At 45.0% G+C, this 25,451-nt stretch overlaps 1 protein-coding gene across 20 annotated transcripts in view; it reads left to right on the top strand.

Annotated features, from left to right (window-relative positions):
- Positions 1–25,451, top strand: part of PRELID3A (PRELI domain containing 3A) — a 108,709-nt gene that overhangs the window by 28,912 nt on the left and 54,346 nt on the right. For 8 of the 20 annotated variants that reach the window (XR_003429071.1, XM_027088538.1, XM_027088530.1 and 5 more), the window contains exons 2-5: positions 11,842–12,010; positions 12,673–12,762; positions 13,911–13,981; positions 14,079–14,181. Coding sequence is in view for 18 of the 20 variants with exons in the window: in XM_027088538.1 (XP_026944339.1) it covers positions 11,842–12,010; positions 12,673–12,762; positions 13,911–13,981; positions 14,079–14,181 (433 nt within the window). In the remaining 2 variants the exon portion in view is untranslated. The other 12 variants (XR_003429072.1, XM_027088528.1, XM_027088527.1 and 9 more) reach the window with 5 other exon arrangements.

The raw sequence follows: 25,451 nt of genomic DNA, 5'->3' as shown, positions 1-25,451 counted from the left end.
AAGAGGGTTCCCTTTTCTCCACACCCTCTCCAGCATTTGTTATTTGTAGACTTTTTAATGATGGTCTCTCTGACTGGTGTGAGGTGGTACCTCATTGTAGTTTTTTTTTTTTTTTCTCATTGTAGTTTTGATTTACATTTCTCTAAGGATTAGCAATGTTGACCATCTTTTCATGTGCCTATTGGCCATCTGTGTGTCTTCTTTGGAGAAATGTCTATTTAGGTCTTCTGCTCATTTTTGGATTGGGTTTTTTGTTGTTGTTGTTGTTACTGAGCTGTATGAGCTGTTTTGTATATTTTGGAAATTAATCAGTTGCATCCTTTGCAAAATTTTCTCCCATTCCGTAGGTTGTCTTTTTGTTTCATTTTGTTTCCTTTGCTGGGGCACGAAAACTTTTGAGTCAAGTTTTCCTCCATTGTTCACATACCAAGTTTTCCTCCATTGTTCACACACCGAAGAAACCCTGGGCACTGGAGATCAGACAGAGCTGAGAGCAGTATAAACTCCCACAGAAATGGAGAACCCTTTGGTTTAAAGTAGATTAAATAGTAGTGGAAAATATAGGACCGAAATAGAAACATATAGAAAGGGGCACTTAAAAATTAACAGGCTGGTAAATGCAGGTTTGTAAATCCCATCCTTACAGCATTGACTGAGGTTTCAGGTGGGCTATAACAAAATCTTTAATAACAGCCAGTATGAGTAGATTCCCAGCAGTCAAGGCTGTACACTACTTGGATTCCAGCAGCTCCCAGGAGAGGTCTCTAGTAGGCAGTGTCCCTCTCAGGGAAGTAAGGAGGAGAGGCTGCCCTAAAGCAGGCTTGCTCTGTGGCCAGGAGGAGGGAACCCCGTCCCTTTTTAAATAAGAGAAATGGAATGTTACAGGTAGGAGGTGAAGTGCCCACTGTCCCCTCCTAGTGCTGTTCCCTCCTCTCTCTCACAGGCGGTCATGATTGTGAACCTGGTGGGTAGCCTCCCGAAGGTATATGTTCCATAAACAAAATGTAGTATTTGTTTTTTTAAAATAGAAATCACTGGCACCATCTTGTACAGATCTTTTCAGTTTCTCTTTCTTCTCAACAATGTGTTCCTGAGATCTGTGCGTGTGTGTGTGTGTGTGTGTATCTATTTGAGATCTGTGTGTATACATGTACACATACACATTTGTATCTCAGCTGTATAGTATTCCAATATTCCATTTATTCCATAAAGAATATGTCACCATTTTTTCTTTCTCTTATTGAAGGGACATTGTTTCCCCCTTATTACAAATCATGTTGTGGTGACCACTCCTGTGTATATTTCTGGGTCAGTTAATCAAGGGCATTTACTTAGGCCAGAAATCCTCAAACTCATCAGCAGTAGGACCTCTTTACACTCTTAGAAAATATTGGGGACCCAAACAGTGTTTGTTTATGTGGGTTAAATCTACTAATATTTACCATATTAGAAATTAAAACTGATAAATTTTAAGATATTTATTAATTTATTAAAATTAACAGTAATAAACCCATTACATTAACATAAATAACATTTCTTAAATTTAAAAAACCTGTAGTTTCCAAAACCCCTCAAAGTAGTAAGAGTGGCACTGTTTTGTTTATTTTTTCCCAATTTCTATAATGTCGGGCTGCATAGACACTGTTTTTTATTGTCAACAGATTTTATTTTTTTTAATTTTTTATTTTATTAAAAAATAATTTAATTAATTAATTTATTTTTTGGCTGTGTTGGGTCTTCGTTGCGGCACGCGGAATCTTCCTTGCAGCATGTGGGATCTTTCATTGCAGCACCCAAGCTTCTCTCTAGTGGCACATGGGCTCCAGAGCGTGTGGGCTTTGTAGGTGCGTCACGTGAGCTCTAGTTGAGGCACACAGGCTCAGTAATTGTGGTGCGCAGGCTTAGTTGCCCCGTGGCACGTGGGATCTTAGTTCTCCGACCAGGGATCAAACCCGTGTCCCCTGCATTGGAAGGCAGATTCTTTACCACTGGACTACCAGGGAGGTCCCTGCATGGACACTAACTTGATGGTCCTGTCGGCTTCTGCATTCAGTGTTTGCAGTCTGTTGTTTTGGTTGAAGTAAATGATTAAAATCCAGCCTCACACTATATGTGAGTAAAACCTAGTTGGCAAAGGTATTTCAAAAGTCTTTAAAAATAGTCGTAGCTGTTCTTTGCTATTGCAACGAAACAAGCAGTAATTTCTCAAATTAATTGCAGTGTAAAATCTGACACCACGAGGACCAGAGTAATGGCCCGTCTCGTACTTTGAGTGAGTCCTTCTCCCATGTGATCTGTGACGTCTCGCACTGGTCACTTGGCCGTGTGGGTCACCGGGTACAGTGTGGGGCAAGCAGCAGGCCCATGGTAGTGATACAAGTTTTCTAAAATTCCAGTTTTCACTTAGAAGCTCAAGTTTTATCTTTGACAGCAAATGCCATCAGGTGTTTTCCTCCGAGTGACAGGCTCACTTCATTAATCTTTGAGAAAATGCCTGTCCGACACCCACGTCTGAGTGACCACAGTTTGTGGTCAGTAGTTTCAAGGAGAAGTGGTGGCTGGGGAAGCACAGTAGCTGAGCTGCCACCCCTGTGGCCACCAGTGCTTCCCGACCAGCAAGGCCTCCCGCATCCTTTCTGTGCCCTCACTCAGAACCAGGGATCCAGGTGTAGTAAAATGAGTCCTTTTACTTTCTCATCAGGGATGGGCCCTGAGTGCACAGCTCAGCAGTGACCACCATGCAGCCTTGACCCGGCCGTCACTCCTGGGGAGAGGCTGGCAGTCTGTGGTCTGACTCGGGCTCCTGCAGCTTTGGCTGATGTCGTGCAGCCAGAAGGGCAGGCCCTCCCAGCAGCACCCAGGCTCCTGGAGGGGCCAGAGAGCCCAGCTTTGCGGGCCTTGCTCCAAGAACCACTGGGCTGGCCCGGGGTCTCTTGGGGTCTGAGCACTTTTCCTTCATCCTTTTTTTTTTAAAACATATATTTATTTTATTTCATTTCATTTCCATTCCATTCCATTTTATTTTATTTTTTTATTTCATCACGCTGGGTCTTAGTTGTGGCAGGTGGGCTTTCTTTTTTTTAAATAAATTTATTTATTTATGGTTGTGTTGGGTCTTCATTGCTGCACGCGGGCTTTCTCTAGTTGCGACACGTGGGGGCTACTCTTTGTTGCAGTGCGTGGGCTTTTCATTGCGGTGCCTTCTGTTGTTGCAGAGCACGGGCTCTAGGTGCATGGGCTTCAGTAGTTGTGGCATGCGAGCTCAGTAGTTGTGGCTCACAGGCTCTAGAGCACAGGCCCAGTAGTTGTGGCTCATGAGCTTAGTTGCTCCGTGGCATGTGGGACCTTCCCAGACCAGGGCTTGAACCTGTGTCCCCTGCATTGGCAGATGGATTCTTACCCACTGCACCACCAGGGAATTCCCCACACGGGCTTTCTTAGTTGCAGCTCACGGGCTCCTCAGCTGTGCCCCGCAGGCCCCTTAATTGTGGCATGTGAACTCCCAGCCGCAGCATGTGGGATCCAGTTCCCTGACCACGGATAGAACCTGGGCCCCCTGCATTGGGAGAGCAGGGTCCTCACCACTGTGCCACCAGGGAAGTCCCTCCAATTTTTTTTTTTTGGACTCATTATTATGCACATTATGCAAGAGTGGAGACTGGAATAATGAGTGCAGTGCCCTTCTGCAGGCTAACAGTTCCTCTCACAGATGTCTGGTCTCATGCGCCCCCATTCCCTGCTCCTTCCCCTGGGTTGTTGTAGGCAGGTCCCAGGCACGCTGTGTCCTCACCCTATTCTGCCTAAAGTAATGATTTTTATGGGAACTACTCTGGGGAACTTGACTTACAAAGCTCACAGCTTATTTCACTGGGCAGCCCCCATCCCCCGCCTCTGCTCTCATGAGTATCTGGATTCTCCCTCCTTCCGCAGAGTTGTCGACTGTGCCCCTAACAGTTCTTTTACTGAGAAGAAAGGCTCCCTGTCCACTGCAGAGTGATCAGGACCAGCTTCATCTCTGCTTCTTTGGAGCTGGTGGACATGTTAGTGCGGTGACACGATTCCATGGCTTGAAAAAGCATTCCTTTGTTAAAGAGCGGGGCTTCTGGACCTGACAGTGCAGAGGCCGTGGGTGTGACAGAAAGACTGTGGAGTAGGGGCTGGGAGACCCAGCTCTAGTCTGCGTCTCATTGCTAGCTTTTTGACCTGGGATGAGCGTTTTATGAGGATAAAGTAAATTCATGGTCAATAAGTTATATTTAAAAAGGACATCAAAGATGAAACAAAAACCTTCAATATATTCATAATCTTTGATGTTTAATTTAGTAATTCCATTCTAGAAATTTATCCTAAGGAAAAAGACATATATTGAAAGGCTGGTGTGAACCAGTTTTCCCTGCTGCCTTCATTGTACAGTGAAGGTTGGACGCGATCAAAATAATCTGCCAGAGGAGATTGGTTCAAGATGGCAGAGTAGAAGGATGTGTGCTCACTCCTTCTTGTGAGAGCACCGGAATCACAACTAACTGCTGAACAGTCATCCACAGGAAGACACTGGAACTCACCAAAAAAGATACCCCATATCAAAAGACAAAGGAGAAGCCACAATGAGACAGTAGGAGGGGCTCAATCACAATAAAACCAAATCCCATAACTGCTGGGTGGGTGACTCACAAACTGGAGAGCACTTATACCACAGAAGTCCACCCACTGGAGTGAAGGTTCTGAGCCCCACATCAGGTTTCCCAGCCTAGGGGTCCAGCAAAGGGAGGAGGAATTCCTAGAGAATCAGACTTTGAAGACTAGTGGGATTTGATTGCAGGACTTTGACAGGACTGGGGGAAACAGAGACTCCACTCTTGGAGGGCACACACAAAGTAGTGTGTGCATCAGGACCCAGGGGAAGGAGCAGTGACCCCATAGGAGTCTGAACCAGACCTACCTGCTAGTGTTGGAGGGTCTCCTGCAGAGGAGGGGGTAGCTGTGTCTCACTGCAGGGACAAGGACACTGGCAGCAGAAGTTCTGGGAAGTACTCCTTGGTGTGAGCCCTCCTAGAGTCCACCATTAGCCCCACCAAAGAGCAGGGTAGGCTCCCGCGTTGGGTTGCCTCAGCCCAAACAACCAACAGGGAGGGAAGCCAGCCCCACCCATCAGCAGTCAAGCAGATTAAAGTTTTACTGAGCTCTGCCCACCAGAGCAACACCCAGCTCTACCCACCACCAGTCCCTCCCATCAGGAAACTGGCACAGACCTCTTAGATAGCCTCATCCACCAGAGGGCAGACAGCAGAAACAAGAAGAACTACAGTCCTGCAACCTGCAGAACAAAAACCACATTCACAGAAAGATAGACAAGATGAAAAGGCAGAGGGCTATGTACCAGATGAAGGAACAAGATAAAACCCCAGAAAAACAACTAAATGAAGTGGAGATAGGCAGCCTTCCAGAAAAAGAATTCAGAATAATGATAGTGAAGATGATTCAGGACCTCGGAAAAAGAATGGAGGCAAAGATGGAGAAGATGCAAGAAATGTTTAACAAAGACCTAGAAGAATTAAAGAACAAACAAACAGAGATGAATACAATAACTGAATACAGATATACAGATACAATACATGAAATGAAAAATACACTAGAAGGAATCAATAGCAGAATAACTGAGGCAGAAGACCGGATAAGTGACCTGGAAGATAGAATGGTGGAATTCACTGCTGCGGAACAGAATAAAGAAAAAAGAATGAAAGAAATGAAGACAGCCTAAGAGACCTCTGGACAACATTAAATGCAACAACATTCGCATTATAGGGGTCCCAGAAGGAGAAGAGAGAGAGAAAGGACTCAAGAAAATATTTGAAGAGATTATAGTCAAAAACTTCGCTAACATGGGAAAGGAAATAGCCACCCAAGTCCAGGAAGTGCAGAGAGTCCCAGGCAGGATAAACCTAAGGAGAAACACACTGAGACACATAGTAATCTAATTGACAAGAATTAAAGACAAAGGGCTTCCCTGGTGGCGCAGTGGTTGAGAGTCCGCCTGCCGATGCAGGGGACACAGGTTCGTGCCCCAGTCCGGGAAGATCCCACATGCCGCAGAGTGGCTGGGCCCGTGAGCCATGGCCACTGAGCCTGCACGTCCGGAGCCTGTGCTCCGCAATGGGAGAGGCCACAACAGTGAGAGGCCCGTGTACCGCAAAAAAAAAAAAAAAAAAGGCAAAGAAAAATTATTGAAAGCAACAAGGGAAAAGCAACAAATAACATACAAGGAAACTCCCATAAGGTTAACAGCTGATTTCTCAGCAAAAACTCTACAAGCCAAAGGGGAATGGCACGATATATTTAAAGTGATGAAAGGGAAGAACCTACAACCAAGATTACTCTGCCCAGCAAGGATCTCATTCAGATTCGATGGAGAAATCAAAAGCTTTACACACAAGCAAAAGCTAAGAGAATTCAGCACCACCAAACCAGCTCTACAACACATGCTAAAGGAACTTCTCTAAGTGGGAAACACAAGAGAAGAAAAGGACCTACAAAAACAAACCCATAACAATTAAGAAAATGGTAGTAATAACATGCATATTGAAAATTACCTTAAACATGAATGGATTAAATGCTCCAACCAAAAGACACAGGCTTGCTGAATGGATACAAAAACAAGACCCGTATATATGCTGTCTACAAGAGACCCACTTCAGACCTAGGGACACAAACAGACTGAAAGTGAGGGGATGGAAAAGATATTCCAGGCAAATGGAAATCAAAAGAAAGCTGGAGTAGCAATACTCATATCAGATAAAATAGACTTTAAAATAATGTTACAAAAGACAAGGAAGGACACTACATAATGATCAAGGGATCAATCCAAGAAGAAAATATAACAATTATAAATGTATATGCACCCAACATAGGAGCACCTGGATACATATGGCAACTGCTAACAGCTATAAAAGAGGAAATCGACAGTAACACAATAATAGTGAGGGACTTTAACACCTCACTTACACCAATTGACAGATCATCCAAAATGAAAATAAATAAGGGAACAGAAGCTTTAAATGATACAATAGACCAGATAGATTTAATTGATATTTATAGGACATTCCATCCAAAAACAGCAGATTACACTTTCTTCTCAAGTGCACATGGAACATTCTCCAGGATAGATCACATCTTGGGTCACAAATCAAGCCTCGGTAAATTTAAGAAAATTGAAATCATATCAAGCATCTTTTCTGACCACAACGCTATGAGATTAGAAATCAATTACAGGGAAAAAAACGTAAAAAACATGGAGACTAAACAATACGTTACTAAATAACCAAGAGATCATTTAAGAAATCAAAGAGGAAATCAGAAAATACCCAGAGACCAATGACAGTGAAAACACGATGATCCAAAACCTATGGGATGCAGCAAAAGCAGTTCTAAGAGGGAAGTTTATAGCAATACAAGCCTACCTCAAGAAACAAAAATCTCAAACAATCTAACCTTACACCTAAAGGAACTAGAGAAAGAAGAACAGGCAAAACCCAAAGTTAGTAGAAGGAAAGAAATCATAAAGATCAGAGCAGAAATAAATGAAAAAAACCCAAAGAAAACAGTAGCAAAGATCAATAAAACTAAAAGCTGGTTCTTTGAGAAGATAAACAAAATTGATAGACCATTAGCCAGACTCATCAAGAAAAAGAGGGAGAGGACTCAAATCAATAAAATTAGAAATGAAAAAGAAGTTACACCAGACACTGCAGAAATACAAAGCATCCTAAGAGACTACTACAAGTAGCTCTATGCCAATAAAATGGACAACGTGGAAGAAATGGACAAATTCTTAGAAAGATATTACCTTCCAAGAATGAAGCAGGAAGAAATAGAAAATATGAACAGACCAGTCACAAGTAATGAAATTGAAACTGTGATTAAAAATCTTCCAACAAACAAAAGTCTGGGACCAGATGGCTTCACAGATGAATTCTGTCAAACATTTAGAGAAGAGCTAACACCCATCCTTCTCAAACTCTTCCAAAAAATTGCAGAGGAAGGAACACTCCCAAACTCATTCTATGAGGCCACCATCACCCTGATACCAAAACCAGACAAAATACTACAAAAATAGAAAATTACAGACCAATATCACTGATGGACATAGACACAAAAAAGCTCAACAAAATACTAGCAAACAGAATCCAACAACACATTAAAAGGATCATACCCCATGATCAAGTGGGATTTATCCCCGGGATGCAAGGATTCTTCAATATATGCAAATCAATCAATGTGATACACCATATTAGCAAATTGAAGAATAAAAACTATATGATCATCTCAATAGATGCAGAAAAAGCATTTGACAAAATTCAACACCCATTTATGATAAAAACTCTCCAGAAAGTGGGCATAGAGGGAACCTACCTCAACATAATCAAGGCCATATACGGCAAACCCACAGCAAATATCATTCTCAATGGTGAAAAACTGAAATTATTTCCTCTAAGATCAGGAACAAGACAAGGATGTCCACCTTCGCCGCTGTTATTCAACATAGTTTTGCATGTTTTAGCCACAGCAATCAGAGAAGGAAAAGAAAAAAAAGGAATCCAAATCGGAAAAGAAGTAAAATTGTCACTGTTTGCAGATGACATGATACTATACGTAGAGAATCCCAAAGATGCCACCAGAAAAGTACTAGAGCTAATCAATGAATTTGGTAATGTAGCAGGATACAAAATTAATGCATAGAAATCTCTTGAATTCCTATACACTAATGATGAAAAATCTGAAAGAGAAATTAAGGAAACCCTCCCATTTACCATTGCAACAAAAAGAATAAAGTACCTAGGAATAAACCTACCTGGGAGACAAAGGACCTGTGTGCAGAAAACTAGAAGACACTGATGAGAAAAATTAAAGATAATACAAACAGATGGAGAGATATACCATGTTCTTGCATTGGAAGAATCAGTATTGTGAAAATGCCTATACTACCCAAAGCAATCTACAGATTCAGTGCAATCCCTATCAAATTACCAATGGAGTTTTTTACAGAACTAGAACCAAAAGTCTTAAAATTTGTATGGAGACACAAAAGACCCCGAATAGCCATAACAGTCTTGAGGGAAAAAGACAGAGCTGGAGGAATCAGACTCCGTGACTTCAGACTACTACAAAGCTACAGTAATCAAGACAATATGGTACTGGCACAAAAACAGAAATATAGATCAATGAAACAGGATAGAAAGCCCAGAGATAATATCCACGCACCTATAGTCAAGTAATCTATGACAAAGTAGGCAAGGGTATACAATGGAGAAAAGACAGGCTCTTCAATAAGTGATGCTGGGAAAACTGGACAGGTACAGGTAAAAGAATGAAATTAGAACACTCCCTAACACCATACACAAAAATAAACTCAAAGTGGATTAGAAACCTAAATGTAAGACCAGACTCTATAAAACTCTTAGAGGAAAACATAGGAAGAACACTCTTTGACATAAATGACAGCAAGATCTTTTTTGACCCACCTCCTAGAGTAATGGAAATAAAAGCAAAAATAAACAAATTGGACCTAATGAAACTTAAAAGCTTTTGCAAAGCAAAGGAAACTACAAACAAGACGAAAAGACAACCTTCAGAATGGGAGAAAATATTTGCAAACGAATCAACGGACAAAGGATTAATCTCCAAAATATATAAACAGCTCATGCAGCTCAATATTAATAAAACAAACAACCCAATAAGAAAATGGGCAGAAGACCTAAATAGACATTTCTCCAAAGAAGACGTACGAATGTCCAAGAAGCACGTGAAAAGCTGCTCAACATCACTAATTATTAGAGAAATGCAAATCTAAACTACAATGAGGTATCTCACCTCACACCAGTTAGAATGGGCATCATCAGAAAATCTACAAACAACTAATGCTGAAGAGGGTGTGGAGAAAAGGGAACCCTCTTGCACTGTTGGTGGGAATGTAAATTGATACAGCCACTATGCAGAACAGTATGGAGGTTCCTTCAAAAACTAAAAATAGAATTAGGATATGACCCAGCAATCACACTACTGGGTATATAGCCAGAGAAAACCATATTTCAAAAAGACAAATGCACTCCAGTGTTCATTGCAGCACTATTTACAACAGCCGGGTCATGGAAGCAACCTAAATGCCCAGCAAGAGACGAATGGATAAAGAAGATGTGGTACATATGTACAATGGAATATTACTCAGCCATAAAAGAGAACGAAATTGGGTCATTTGTAGAGACGTGGATGAATCTACAGACTGTCATGCAGAGTGAAGTAAGTCAGAAAGAGAAAAACAAATCTTGTATATTAATGCATATATGTGGAACCTAGAAAAATGGTACAGATGAACCAGTTTGCAGGGCAGAAAGAGAGACACGGATGTAGAGAACAAATGTATGGACACCAAGGGGGGAAAGTGGCGGGGGGTGGTGGTGGTGTGATGAATTGGGAGATTGGGATTAACATATATACACTAATATGTATAAAATGGATGACTAATAAGAACCTGCTGTATAAAAAAATAAATAAAATTCAAAAAATATACAGTAAAAAAAAAAGAAATGTAAGGTTTCCAGGATTAAATGATGATGAAAGTAATACAAATAAAAACTAGATTAAAAACATAATAATCTGCCAGAGGGGTCTGGTTACACCACTGTCCACAGGGTGGCCTGTTGTGCAGTTACTTAGAGTCGTATTTCTGAAAATAGCCTCATAATGCAGGAAAATGTTCGTCTGTTACATATAAAAAGCAGTAATCAGTGCATGTAAGGAGCATGATCCCAGTTTAATTTCTGAGCGTGTGGACGTCTGTGCATGCATGCGTGTCTCTAGGTCTTGGGTCTGGGCTGTCTGTACATGCCGCTCAAACCTGTGTGGGTACGTATGGGGAAACAACGGTGTTGTTGAGACGCACTCACCTCTGTGGGGATGCACCTGGGCGCGCATCCTGAAGGAAAAACCAGGACAGCAGCGCCTGGGGAAGGTCCACCCTGAGTACCCCGGACTCTGAGCCCTTGGATGCCTTTAGGGCTGCCGGCCTCAACAGGCACAGAGCTCTGGGGAGCAGGGGCAGCTGTGTGGTCTCTGATGGCAGGAAACAAACAGGGACACCGGTGTCCACCCCTCACTCCAGGGCTCAGGGCCAGAGGGGAGGGGTGGCGTCTACAGGACGCCTGCACAGACTTGTCTCCAGATAGTGAAATTGTGGATTTTTATTTTCCTCATCCTGTGTTATTTTTCAAAATTTCAAATACAATTTTTAATAATCAGAAAACATATGTAGCCATTTCAAGTCACATACTGCTTAGAAGCTGGAACAAAGTAGTTGCTTCAGGACCTCATAGCTGGGCAGCAGCTGTGGGTGATCCGTGTTGGGCAGGTGTGCTGCTTTGGCCTGTGGTGGGCTGCAGGGGTGAGGCGGGCAGTCAGCAAAAGGGCCCCCACAGTTACTGCGACCAGGTGGAGGCAGGAATGAGCCCTGGCCCCCCGGCCTTGCAGCCCACAGAGCAGCATGGGAGGTGGTGACAGACAGGGAAAAGGGACATTGTCTCTTGCCCAGAAGCCCCAGACCAAAGGGTTCTGCCTCTTTAGGCTCTGCAGGGCTGGGGAAGGAGGGGGCCCTTAGCCAAGCTGGGATGGCCAGGCCTGAGTCTGGTCTGTGCCCCCCGCCCGCCCCCTGGTTGCCCGGGGGATCAGCGATCCAAGATCTGGGTCCAGAGCCCAACTCCTCAGGTGTATTTGTTGGAACAAAGCTTGAAGAACAGGGTTGACCTGACTTTGGACCCACTGTCTGCTCATGCTGTTGGTTGCGTTTTCCTCCAGCCACCCGTGGGACACAGTCATCAAGGCTGCCATGAGGAAGTACCCGAATCCCATGAACCCCAGTGTCGTGGGCGTCGACGTGCTGGAGCGCAGTGTGGACAGCCGGGGCCGGCTTCACAGCCACCGCCTCCTCAGCACCGAGTGGGGGCTGCCCAGCCTCGTGAGAGCGGTGAGCCCTCAGTGGAGCCCGGCTGCACCCGCATGACCCCCAGCTACACTCACACAGCTGTCTACATCCGCCAGCCCAGCTGGCACCCATATGCAGGGAATGACAACCTTCCCATTTGGGATTTCTGGGAAGCCCCAGAGATGGTTTGTTTCTCTGTGAATTGAGTTAATCATCCACCTGAGTGTTCAACACATCCCCTGACCCACCTGCAGTGGGGACACTGCCCACAGGACCCCCAAAACCCCATGACCCCCGGTCCCCCACCCCTTCCCCACACCCAGTCCCCCCACCCCAGCCTCATCATCCTGCTTGGTGTGGCCTGAACCCCAGAGTTGGCTCCACACAGCGGGGCCCGGGGGGTGGGGGTCAGGGTCGGTCCACAGCTGACTCACCAGCCGGACCTTGTCCTCAACCTTGACCTCAGCACCCCAGTTCCTGCCCTGCTTTCTCCTCTGTCTAAGCACTGGTCCCTATGTCCCTGATTCGTGTGTCCGTCCCACCTGCTGGACAGAGGCACCTGGAGGAGCTAGAGGTGCTGCTGCAGCCACACCTGCATCCCTGGTTGAAGAGATGGGTAGTGGATGGGAAATGGCGGTCGGTGTTCTAGGATATAAGGTGGAGTTTCTAACACGTCACTATGCTGGTTTTGCTTTGTTTTTCAGATTTTGGGAACCAGTAGGACTTTGACATACATTAGAGAACATTCTGTTGTGGATCCAGTGGGAAAGAAAATGGAGCTCTGTTCCACCAATGTAAGCAATGGCCACGATGGTGCGTAATGTCTTCATTTAATTTTTTTTCCAGCCCGCCTTTGGTCTAAGTGATCTTTTATTTTTAATAGAAAGGCTGACTTTATTTAGCAGTATCTTACTTGTCTTTTATTCCAGTATAAAAATGTATAGAAGAACACACATAATGATGTGAACACACCTTTGTAACCAGTGGGCAGGCCAGGGGACAGACTGGCAGCCCCGGGGCCCCCGTGCGCCTCCCCAGTGCCTCCCTGCCCCCCCAGCCTCCATCCTGCCCGCCAACAGCACACTCGGCTCTTCGCAGCCACTGAAACAGCCACTTTTCTCCTGGCCTCCTCTCTCACGTCTCACAATGAAGAACCATTGATATTGGCCTCATGCACATTCAAAGAGCATGTTGGGGAAAACGGGTGGCCTGGGAGCATGGTTTATGTCAGGCCCCTTACCCTGTGGGTCGTGTCACTGTGTGCGGAGGCTCCTTGGTTTACCGCCTGGACCTCTGCCCGGGGCCCCCTTTCCTTAGCCCAGGCAGCCCTTCCGCAAAGTCACAGGGAGCCGGGTGGGTGTGTCCACATCAGCCATTACTGACAGTTTATATATTGTTCTCTCTTCTCCTTCACTTGGAAAATTACTCTTCCTCCTTCAAGAAGGCTTAGTTGTCGGTAAAGAGGGACGGTTCTTGCTGTTGTAGGAGGTCTAGTGGAAAGGAAGGGCTTTGGGCGGGACAGCCGCATGCCTGCGTCCTGGTTATCACGGAATCAGTGTATGGCTGCGGGTGTCAGTGATCAACCTGTTCTGAGCCTCACTTTCCTTGTCTAAAAAAGAGCAAACCTCACCGTATTGTCCTGAGGATTAATGAAAGAAAATGAGGTTTATTAAATACAGAGCCTGGCATAAAAATATTGCACATACAATGATGACAGCTAATGAGCCCGGCTCAGGTTTGGGTGGGGTGTGGAGGGAGGGCGGCCAGGAGCGGTGTCCCTGGGCTGTACTTTGGCCGTGCCTCCTGGGCCTTGGCGGGCCTTGGCGCTTCTTCTGCTCTGGCTCCAGTAAGTGCAGATTCGGGGATGGGAGGAGTGGGGGCAGATGGTCTGGGAAGAAATGCAAGAAAAATAGAACCTACAGCCATTGTTTCCTGTTTTAAGATCACACTCACAAACTGGGTGTCGGTGAGCGAGAGGCTGGTGTACACACCCCACCCGGAGGACCCAGGAAGGTAAGCAGACATTGAACTTCAAGGCTGGGGTGGGGCGGGGCGGGGGCTCCCCCCACCCGCCGGCTGCTCAGACCCTTCACTTCTCGCTCTCCTGCAGGACCGTGCTCACCCAAGAAGCCGTCATCACCGTGAAGGGGATCAGCCTCGGCAGCTATCTGGAGAGTTTGATGGCCAACACGATATCGTCCAACGCAAAGAAGGTACCATCTCTAGCTGTTTGGGGTCCCGATGAGCGGGGGTCCTACTGACCGCGGGCAGGTGGGGACGGCTCCAGGCCTGGGGGAACACAGGCCAGCAAGGCAGCCACCCCTTTCAGGAGCCAAACCATCTGGGCTCAGTTAACAAGACACACCCCACACCTCCAGGACAGGTATTGGCGTGGGCAGGCAGGACACTCGGGATTTTCAGCAGTTTCATATTTAATCGGCATTGAGTGGCTCTGGCTGAGCTTCTCCGTGTGCAGGGTTTCCCTTTGCCTCTCGCTCTGGTGGGATTTGGGAGCGAGCCTTGTGGAGGGAGTGGGGGAGGGATGACCAGGAGGCTGTCAGCCCTGGCCTCTCCAGCGGGGTTGGCAGGAAGAGCTTGGGTGTTTGGGAGGCACATCCCAGGCAGTGCTGGGTGCCAGAGCAGGGCCTGGCTGTTTGCCCAGCTCCCCTTGCCATCCTCCTTCTGCCGCCACCCCGACTCTCCCCTCTCCCCTTCTCTCTCTCGTTCTTTTTGGTCAGAAGAGATTCTTCATTCTGGGACCAGTGGGATGGCACCTAAGCCGTCCTTCCCTTCCTACCACGCTCAGGTCACGGCTTGGCCAAGAGCCATTTATTCTTGCGTTTAGGCTCATTGGTCTAGTCACTAATACAGAGCCAGTCTGCCCTATTTTTAGAAAAATCCAGATTTGAGGAAGGTCGGCAGTAGCTCAGCTCAGTTCAAGGAAGTTGGGGAGGCCCCCTGCCCAGAGCAGCACGCATCACGTCCACTCTGCGAGCCCTGGGGACAGAACCTGACCGACTCACTCTGTGTGTCTGGGGTCTGGCTTAGGGCAGGCCTGAGTGTTTGCTGAAGAATATTTTGGGAGGAAGGCAGCACTGGGTGAGACCATTCACCTCAGCCCTTTATGAGAAAAGTCAGGGGAAACTCAGTGAGGCCAGATCAAGGTCTTTTATTTCACTTTATTTGGGGGTTGCTGTTTTGGAGGCCTGTGGAGAATCACAGCTGCCCCAGCTGTGGTTGCCATCCGACAGCATCCCAGACACGTTTGGGGGATGCCGGGGCAGCCAGTGGCCTGAAGATGGAGGAGAAGCCAGAGGGGGAACTGGAGGGGGAGATGGAGGTGGAGAGGCGGGTGGCCCCGCACGCAGTTCAGGAGCTAGAAGTTAGGGGTGACTCACGGAGGAGGCTGAGGGGCCATGCTCCCATCACTGCCCTCAGTAGGTAACGGCACTCATGAAGGTTGCGGACTCAGCATAGCTCAAGCTGGTGCGGCAATTTCAGGCAGAACAGGTGCCACCTTATTTCTGGGGCTGAGAAGCTGCCTGCAGAACGTCTTGGCTGCATTTGCTGCAGAGCTGCGGGGCTGTCCCTGTGCATTTATGTGACCTGCATAGCCTGCTGTCTGCAATGAGACAGGCAGGACTTCTGACACCACGTTGAAATCTTTCTGTGTTGCTCCAGGGGTGGGCTGCTATTGAGTGGATAATTGAAAATGCTGAACGCGCCCTGAGCTAACGAGGCCTGCAGCGCCCCTTGTGCTGAGCGGCGGTAACTACAGGATTCTTGAACCTGGGGAGGATCTGGTGCCCGCTCACCGTGTGCATGGCCTGCGTGCTGGGAGGGGGTCTGCAAGACACAGCTGCATGGGGGTCTCCAGCCGTGTAGTGAAGAACCTAACTGGGTTCATCCTCCTCTGAATGCACCAACTCGTTTTGTGGCAGGATTTATGTTCAGGTTTGTTATCTCGTCTCTGAGGGCAGTTCAGCTTCTCCTTCAAGCTGTTCTCAGCACATGGTCATGTGTCCTGGGACTGGGTGTCCTCAGCAGGAAGGCTCTCACGAGCAGGTCCAGACAGTGTGAAGGGCTGATCTTATGGGGGCAGTTTTCATTGGGGGCAAGACTAGAATACCTACCCACGTTCCTGTGAAGGTGCCCCAGGCCTGGGCGTCAGTGCTGTGGTGAGAAGGCAGCCCTCCTCCCCTCATGCTGCCAGCTGTGCATCCTCACTGGCCAGTAGCTTTTTGTGGCCGAAGCCATCTGCAGCATTTCCATGAGCTTCACAAACACTCCTTGGTTTCCTAGGCCAAGTGGCTGGGGTGTCAGAGCGGATTTGACACTCGTGTGGTCAGCAGTCGTCTCTGTACTTCTGCTTCCCTCTGTTCAGGGAATCCTTACTCCTTCCTCCTTCCTTGAACCTCCTCTCACTCTTGGCTTTCCGAGCTGTGCTGCTCTGGGCCCTGCTTCCCACCGTCGGTCGGTCAGTCGGTCAGTCTGTCTGTAGCATGTGTGCACACTCAGCGCCTCTGTCAACAGACGTGAGCCCCGTGGCTCAGGCTCCTTTAAGAACTTCCTGCTGATTTTGTTTAAGCCAGTGATGCTTAAGTTTGCCAGGACCTTTACCTTGAACTCAGGATCACGACCTTCTTCCTTGGATGAACCACTAGGGTGACCTCATGCAGACAGCCTGCCCACCTTGTGGGCGTCCTGCTTGTGCATGTGCATGTGTGTGTTTGATGGTGTGTGTGGAGTGTGTGTGGTGTGTATGTGATGCTGTCACTTTGAGTTGTGGACTCTGTCACATTCTGTTTCCTCATAAACTAGAGCTAAACTGCCTCAATTTTTAATCAGATGCCTCACCAAAAAAACCATCAAAAAGCAGGAAAAGGAAGAGAAGAAGGAAGAAGCAAGTCTGGAGTGCAGTCCTGGCTGGGTTGGGATAGGCGGGAGCTGCTGGGCCACAGCCTCCGCCAGCCTTGTCGGTCATGATCACACAGGGCAGGAGGTCCAGCTGGTGGTGGCGCCCGTGGAGCGAGGCCCGGGGAGCAGACCTGCTGGGAGGAGGCCGGGCCGCCGCTCTGTCCACTCCATGCTGAGCCACGCACCTGCTCTGCCACCCGCGTCGGGTTTGCTCAGACGGCTGTGGGGCCTTATCTGTCCTTCCTCAGCTCCAGCTCTCCTGCCGACTCTCGGGGTCTCACTAAAGAGCTTGTCTCTTTTCAGAGGACACCCCATTTCCCTCACTCGCCCTTGATCCACAGTCCCACTGCCGGTCTCTTCACACACATCTGGCCACCAGTTGTCACCTCAGAGGCAGTTGACGTGTGTCCGTGTCTTACCCCTGTCACGGATCTGCACACGCTAGAGTTGGGGCAACACAGGGACAGTTAGAATTGGTGGGGATAGCCGCATGCTCTGCCCTTGGGCTGCAACTAGACTGTCCCGCCATCCGGGGCCCCCGGCCGGACCGCAGCCTGTACTGCTCCTCGCCACGCAGGCACCCACAGCCACTGTCAGGAGGTCGCAGCAAAAGGGCTGTGATTTCAAGCTCTCAGCTGTCCTGTTAGCATCAAGGTACCTCCCACTGGGAGTTCTAATTTTCTCATTTTCAAAAGTAAAATGTAGTATCTCTTTTAGTGTGTTTCAAATTATAAAAACTTCAGAGAAGCTCTCCGTAAAGGATGGGTAGAACTATATTCTACTGTGGTTTTTTTAGGTACTGCTTTTTCTTTGATAATAGTACTTCCAATCCAAAATGAAATGAAATTCATTTTTATTTTTATGAGAATATTTTATGCACATAGCGTAAGGTGAAATAGAGTTAAAAGTTTTATGACAAAAACAATCCCTCTTACCTCTTCTGCAAAGCACTCTTCTACCCTTCTGACGGGACTGTTCACTCTTTTGATAGTTTTGGCATTTACTGTTAGATTTCTAAATAAATAAGCATATTCTGCTATTTCTTGATTCAACAATTTTAGACTTTATCTGCTGACTTCCTGCCATGGTAGATGGTTATTTTCTCTCTTAAATCTTCTTCCCCTCTCCCATTTCTCCAATGTAGCTATATTGTAACTTATTGTTAAAAGCACATTGGTTCCATAATTAAAACATACATAACTATGTATAACATAGTAACCTAACCTAACCTAACCTAACATACATAACCAAGTGAAAAAGTGTACTGTAATTACATTTTCTTTCTTTTTAAAAAAATATATTTATTTATTTATTTTGGCTGCGCCGGGTCTTATTTGTGGCATGTGGGATCTTCACTGCGGCACGCAGGATCTTTAGTTGTGGCATGAGGACTTCTTAGTTGTGGCATGTGGGATCCAGTTCCCTGACCAGGGATTGAACCTGGGCCCCCTGCATCGGGAGCACGGACTCTTACCCACTGGACCACCAGGGAAGTTCCTACATTTTCTTTCTTACGTAGCTTTTTTCTCCTTGAAGGTAGTAACTGTCTTATCCTCTTCATCTGTTTAATCTTATTTTTAGAAGTCTCTGGCTGAGTCCCCCACACTCTTCACCTCTTCACCTGCTCTCTGCAGCACCTTGTGACATCCTTTTCCAAGGTCAGACCCTGTAGGTAGCACACCCCTTTCTCATTTCTCTGGTGCTGTACTTCCTGGAGGCCAGTCTTGCTCTCTCTGACCAGCAGCTGTGTGGCTGTCATCCCTCCTGGCCATTTCCTCGGCCTGTCTCCCCTCCTGGAGCCCTTGTCTCCTGGCCTCCCTGCGTTCCTCTCTCTCTTTCTTACCACAGGATGGGGAAGGACACGCCATAGTAGCTTCCAAGATTTGGCACATCTGAAAATGTGCCTTCTGTTCCCACTCTTCACTCAAAGCTTGGTTGGACATACAGCTGTAGATAAAAATACTTTCAGAATTTGGAAGGCACTGCTCCATCGTTTTCCACTCCAATTCCTGAGCCTCTGTATGTGGCTTTTTTTTTCTCTCTGAAAGCTTTCAGGATCTCTTTGTCTCTGATGTGAAATTTCATACAGCTAAGCCTTGCTTGAAGTGATCTTTTTTAAAGCTCTCTGTGCTGCACTATGTGTGTTAAATTCCTGGTTTTGATGCTGCACTACAATTATGTAAAACGTTGCTGAGGGACGTTGGCTGTTCCTGTACTACCTTTGCAGCTTCCAGTAAGTCTACATTAATTTCAAAATTAAAGGTTAAAAAAATACATAAATAGTGACTTCATGGAAAATGGTAGAGGTGGGTGCTCCCACTTCTGAAACAAATCAATGAACAGTCCTCCCATTGAAACAGTCAATAAACTGGCAAGAAAAAATATGACAGAATCAACTTTTGTAGAACTCTGGATTCTAGTCAAATACCTAAACCAACAAGTGGGGCGCAGAATGAATCTTGATTAACCCACCCTGCAGATTTTGGACTTCGCAGCCTCCAAAAGTAGAGCAGCCAATTCCTTAAAATAAATCCCTGTGTGTATGTGTGTGTGTGTGTGTGTGTGTGTGTGTGTGTGTGTATGTGTATACACACACACACATTCTATTGGTTCTGTTTCTCTGGAGAACCCTGACTAATACACTATTGAAGCTAAAACTGGTATCAATTCAAACTAGATTTTTATGAATTTAAGATGAAATTATAATTACCAGAATACACAGTAAGAAAATAACTAAAAACTATATAAAAAATAAAACAAAGGGGGAATCAAAATGTTATACTAGAAGAAAATCAAACATAATAGGAAGCAGTGAAGAAAGAATTCAGGAACAAAAGTTGTGAAATTTATAGAAAACAAATAGCAAAATGTAAGAAGTTAGTACATCTTTAACATTTACTTTAAAGGTAACTGGATTAAGTTTACCAATTAAAAGACAGGGATTGGCAGAATGGATGAAAAAACATGATCCTACTATATATCCTGCCTATAAAAGACTCACTTTAAAGCCAAAGAGATAAATAGGTTAAATGTGAAAGGATGGAAAAAGATATTCCATGAAAATGGTAACTAAAAGAGAGCTGAGCTGGGTGGCCACACTAATATCAGAAAAAATGGACTTTAAGGCAAAAATTGTTACAAAAGGCAAAGAAAGATATATATATACCACACTACAGAACCCCCAAATATATGCAGCAAACATTAGCAGAAGAGAGAAATAGACAATTCTATGATAGAGACTTCAATAGTCCACTTTCAATAATGGATAGAATGTCCATTATTGGATAGACAGAAGATCAGTAAATAAATGGAGGATTTGAAGTACACTGTAAACCAACTTGACCTAACATATAGAACACTTCACTCAATAACAGCAGAATACACATTCTTCTCAAGAGCACATGGAATATTCTCCAGGATAGACCATATGTTAGGCCAAAAACCAAGTGTCAGTAAATTTAAGAAGACTGAAATCATAGAAAGTATCTTTTGTGATCATAATGAAGTTAGAAATGAAGTTAGAAATCAATAGCTTAAGGAAAACTGGAAAATTCACAAATGTGGAATTTAAAAAATGTACATCTAACAACAAGTGAGTCAAAGAAGAAATTATAAGTGAAATCATAAAATGGGATGAATGAAAATGAAAACAACATATTAAAACTTATGCAGTGAGAGCAGTGCTCAGATGGAAATTCATAGTTACAAACACATACGTTAAAAAAAGAGGAAAGCTGTCAAATCATTAACCTGACTTTAAGGACATAGAAAGTGAAGAAGCAGCTAAATCCATGGCTTGCAGAAGGAAAGAAATGATAAAGATTAGAGAGGAGATGAAATAGAAACTAGGAAAATATAGAATTATTGAAACCAAAAGTTGTTTTGAGAAGATTAACAAAATTGACAAACCTTTAGTTAGACTGACCAAGAACAAAAGAGGATTCAAAATAAAAAAATCAGAATTGAAAGTGGGGGCATTACTACAGACCTTACAGAAGTAAAAGGATATAAGAAAATACAGGCATACCTCATTTTATTGCATTTCACTTAACTGCACTTTGCAGATACTGCATTTTATTTTTACAAATTGAAGGTTTATGGCACCTCTGCCTCAAGCAAGTCTGTTGGCACCATTTTTCCAATAGCATTTGCTCACATCATGTCTCTGTGTCATGGTTTGGTAATTCTTGAAATATTTCAAACTTTTTCATTATATTTGTTACGGGGATCTGTTATCAGTGATCTTTGATGTCACTACTACAACATGCTGAAGGCTCAGATAATTAGCATTTTTTAGCAATAAAGTATTTTTAAATTAAAGTATGTATATATATTTTTAGATATAATGGTATTGCATACTTAATATACTACAGTATAGTATAAAATTAACTTCATATACACTGGGAAACCAAAAATTTCTTGTGACTCGCTTTATTGTGATATTCGCTTTATTTTCATGGTCTGGAATTGAACCTGCCATATCTCCAAGTTATGCCTGTACTATGAACGATTATACCAGAACAAATGAGATAACCTAAGTGAGATGGACAAATTTCTAGAAACACACAACTTACCAAAACTGATTCAGGAAGAAACAGAAAATCTCAACAGGCCTGTAACACGTAGAGATTGAATCAGTAATTAAAAGCCTCCCAACAAAGAAAAGTTCAAACATTAAAGAAGAATTAACAATCCTTCACAAACTTTTCCAAAAAAACAGAGGAGGGAATACATCCTAACATTCTGAGAGACCGGTATTAGCCTGATACTAAAATTAGGCAAAGACACCCCCAGAAAATAAAACTACATACTGATATCCTTTAAGAATATTGATGCAAAAATCCTTAACAAAATACTTGTAAGCTGAGTAGGAAACAGAGAATAGGAAAATAATAGAATTATTAAACCAGAGTTGTTTTGTTGAAAAGATTAACAAAATTGACAAACCTTCCAACTTTTCCACTAGTTTTTGTCTTGGCAAACTGTATTCTAGATTTCTAAATCTTTCCTGTTCATTATGGCATCCTGTCCTTGCTTCCCTCCTGTCTATAGAGATGAGTGTGAAGGGAGCTTTCCTCTGTGTCTGTCTGTGTTGGGGGCTTTACTCTGACACAGTCAGCGCGAAGCATTGCCCTCTACACTGGGTGACTCTTTTTTGCAGTGAACCTCTTGTTCCATGACCTCTAGGTAACTCTGTATAATCTCATAGAGGTAATGGTCTAAACTTGTCATGTAGGGAGTTCTGTTCTAGAGGGAGACATGAATATTTGTCATTTTGGAAACCATGGTTTTAAAAAATATATGTATATACATACATTTTTATTGCAGTATAGTTGATTTACAGTATTTTATATAAGTTTCAGGTGTACTACATAGTGATTCACAATTTTTAATGGTTATATTCCATTTATAGTTATTATAAAATATTGAGTATATTCCCTATGCTGTACCATATATCCTTATTGCTTCTCTATTTTATACGTAGTAGATTGTTCCTCTTAATCCCCCACCCCTATCGCGCCCCTTCCCTCTCCCCACTGGTAACCTCTAGTTTTCTGTATCTGTGAGTCTGTGCAAACCACATTTTTGAAGTGGAGATAAAAGTGCCAGAAAGGGTGGATTCTTGTGAGTCTTCTACAATGGCTATGGTGTGCAGAAATTCCCTGCGTAGTTTTGGAGGAAGATTGCATTTTTAGGGCAAGGACAGTTGTAAATGTCAGTTATTTGGACTCTTTAATTTTCTGGTAGACTGAAGTTGGGTAAAAATAAGCACATGCATGTGCTGGGTTTTTATTCTCCTATGTTTTCCATTATCAATACATTTTTTTCTTGGGGGGTGTTAGTCATTAAGAAAGCAGTAGTGATTATCTTCAAAATTTGTTTAGTGCAAAAGTGTTTGGCTTTGTAACTTTCAGTTTGGTCTGGAAGTGGATTCAATATTTATTTGTATTTGGAATTCACCATTAGTACAGTAGCAAATGTTGTCTGACAGAATACACGAAGCTGTGTGGATGGCCGTGTGAAACTTAACCTTGATTTCTAATTTGAGAAATACTCTCTGCTAGTGTTTCTTAATGAGTATCTGTCAACACTGCTGTTGCACTGACCTTCAGAAGGTACCCCCAGCACCCAGGGGCGGCCCCTCTCCTGAGATGACCTAGGCAGGAGGCTGGAGAAGGTGAGCGCGGTGGGACCTGACCGAGGCCTTCTTCCCCGGGAGGATCCTCACTGCTATTCTCTCAGCCGGGTCACAAGGCCTTGGAGTGGGTTATCGGCTGCGTGAACTCAGAGCTGGAGGGGCTGGCAGCCCCCGCCTGCGCCAGGGCTTGAAGCACCACTGGCACCTGGCCTTGTGGTTCCCTGCACCCAGGACAGGAGACACAGAGTCCGGGCAGCAAGTTGACAGCCGGGGCTGTACACACACGCTCTACATGTGTGTCTGAGGGAACATTCGTGGTTACTGCATGCGTGCCTGGGGACACTGAGGAGAAGGACTCTGGAAAGGGGCTGAATTTGCTACATTCGGGCCTGTCGTTCACCTTTACCTTTCTTTTTTTGGTGGAAAGATTTTTTGTTTAAGAAGTTAAACTTTTGATATCCCTTTCCTAGAAACCAAAGTATCAGGGTGAAAAAGGAACGGCTTTCTCACACTCTGTAACCTCCCACATTCAAATGGAAAGTTCTTGTGGGTGCTGATCCGCAGGTTTGCTGGGTGGATATTTGCCTCGGATTCTCAGGAAGGATGACCTGTCAGAGGGCGGGAGCAGGTTTTAAACGTGAGAGCCTGAGGTTGGCCTTGGAGCTTGTTAACATGACACCTTCCAGGCCGTCAGCCCCGGGGCTCCTGCCAGGTCCAGCTGTGACTGCTCAGACCAGGCCTGGCGCTCCGTGCCCCAGGAGCCCTGTGCTCCGTCAGGGGCTGGGCGTGGCCTCTGCCCAACCTCCGCCGACCTGCCCCTACTCAAGTCTCGTGTTCTACAAACATCACTTAATTTGTCAGACTTCATTATCTCCCACTGACCACAGACCTTAGATTTAATTACGGACATGTGTTTTTAATTATATATATACAGTAACATAAAGAAAGCATCCTTATTTCATTTTAGTTTCTGAACATGAAATGGGATACATTTTTATGTTTAACCAAACCAAGCAGTTTAGTGTTTTAGAGAAATGTGTATCAGGAGGAGGTATTTATTTTGACAATGTATTACTTGTGTAAGGTTTATTTTTTTGCCAAAAGCATAGAAAGAAATCCAGAATTCTGCTGCCTTTCCTCAGTTTCCTGTGTTACATCCCTGTTATTGTGGCCCTGAAGTCTGGTAGGAATAAAGTTGAAATGCACTAGTTACTGTGTCAAATATGCAGATAAACCAGAAGTTACTGGGCTGATGTTCAAGAGAAACCGAGAGTATTTTCCGGAAGCTGGGCCCCAGGCCATCCCGTGGTCTGTGTAGGCGCCAGCCTCCTGGTCGGGTGGCCCTGCCTCGCTGTTACTGTAGAAGCAGTGCCAGGGGCTCTGGGATCAGAGGCTTCTCTTCTTGTAGGAAAAGCAATGGTGCTGAATATCCTTTGAAGAGTCTTCTGCCCATTTGGCATTAGAACCAACCGTTGCAAGTGTCTCTGATTTGAGCCAGTGCCTTTTGGCTTTGTAAGAGTGGGTAACTGCGCCAGCATTTCTGTCCTCATGTTAAGTAACGGGGTGCTTTGATGTAGGAGTTACCTGCCGGGTGTCTGTTACAAGTTCCATTTTCTTCCAGAGTAGTCTTCCCTAGCGGACCTCCACTTACGGCTAGGCCTTAGTGAATGCCCATATATTAAGAACAGATTTTCACAGGTTCTGTTACAACTTCAGTATCCAAAGGAGAGGCAGGGTTGTTCTGGTGACTCTGGCGGCTAGGGAGAGAGCACTTTGCCAGCCCACTGTGGGGCTAAAGGCGTGCGGGAGTGAACCGGGCAGACCACGTGACCTCTGAGCTTTGTTCCTGTCTGTAAAGTGTGGACACTGGGACCTACCTCAAAGTATCCAACCAGAAAGTGAGGTGAAGGCCTCATGGCTCCCGGTCCACAGCGCTGTTTCTGCCTGTGCTGGCCTGTCGCTGGGCTGCAGAGTCCCTTGAGGGGACCACTGGTGGGGCTGGAATTGGGAACACTGGGCTTCACTGATGGAACATACTTTTTTTTTTAACAATGGTATGTTTTGTTTTTTAAAAAAACTTTTATAATCACTAGTAAGAGTTAACTATCAACAGTGAAAGAGGCAGGCAGTAAGAAATGAATGGACACTGACTCAGTAGTGAATTGGATTTCTGGCCTTGACTTCTCATCACGTTTTATGCTTGTGTTTTCAGCTGTTATAGGACAGTTTGCTTAGGGCAGGAGTTGGCAAACCACAGCCCATGAGGTGGGAATGGTTTTTGTATCTTTAAAGGTTGTAAATAAACCCCTCCACTCAGGAGCGTACGTAACAGAGACCTAAGAGGCCCACGAAGGCTGAAATATTTACCGTCTGGCCTTTTACAGAAAAAGTTTCTGTAAAGCCAACCCCTTTCTTAGAAATTCCACC

The sequence above is a fragment of the Aethalodelphis obliquidens genome, unplaced genomic scaffold (genome assembly GCF_003676395.1).
Source record: "Aethalodelphis obliquidens isolate GAN/ISIS:26980383/991018 unplaced genomic scaffold, ASM367639v1 scaffold63, whole genome shotgun sequence".
In the NCBI taxonomy this organism is placed as follows: domain Eukaryota; kingdom Metazoa; phylum Chordata; class Mammalia; order Artiodactyla; family Delphinidae; genus Aethalodelphis; species Aethalodelphis obliquidens.
The sequence above is the reverse complement of the archived record's forward strand: the minus strand, read 5'-3'. Positions and strand labels throughout refer to the sequence as shown.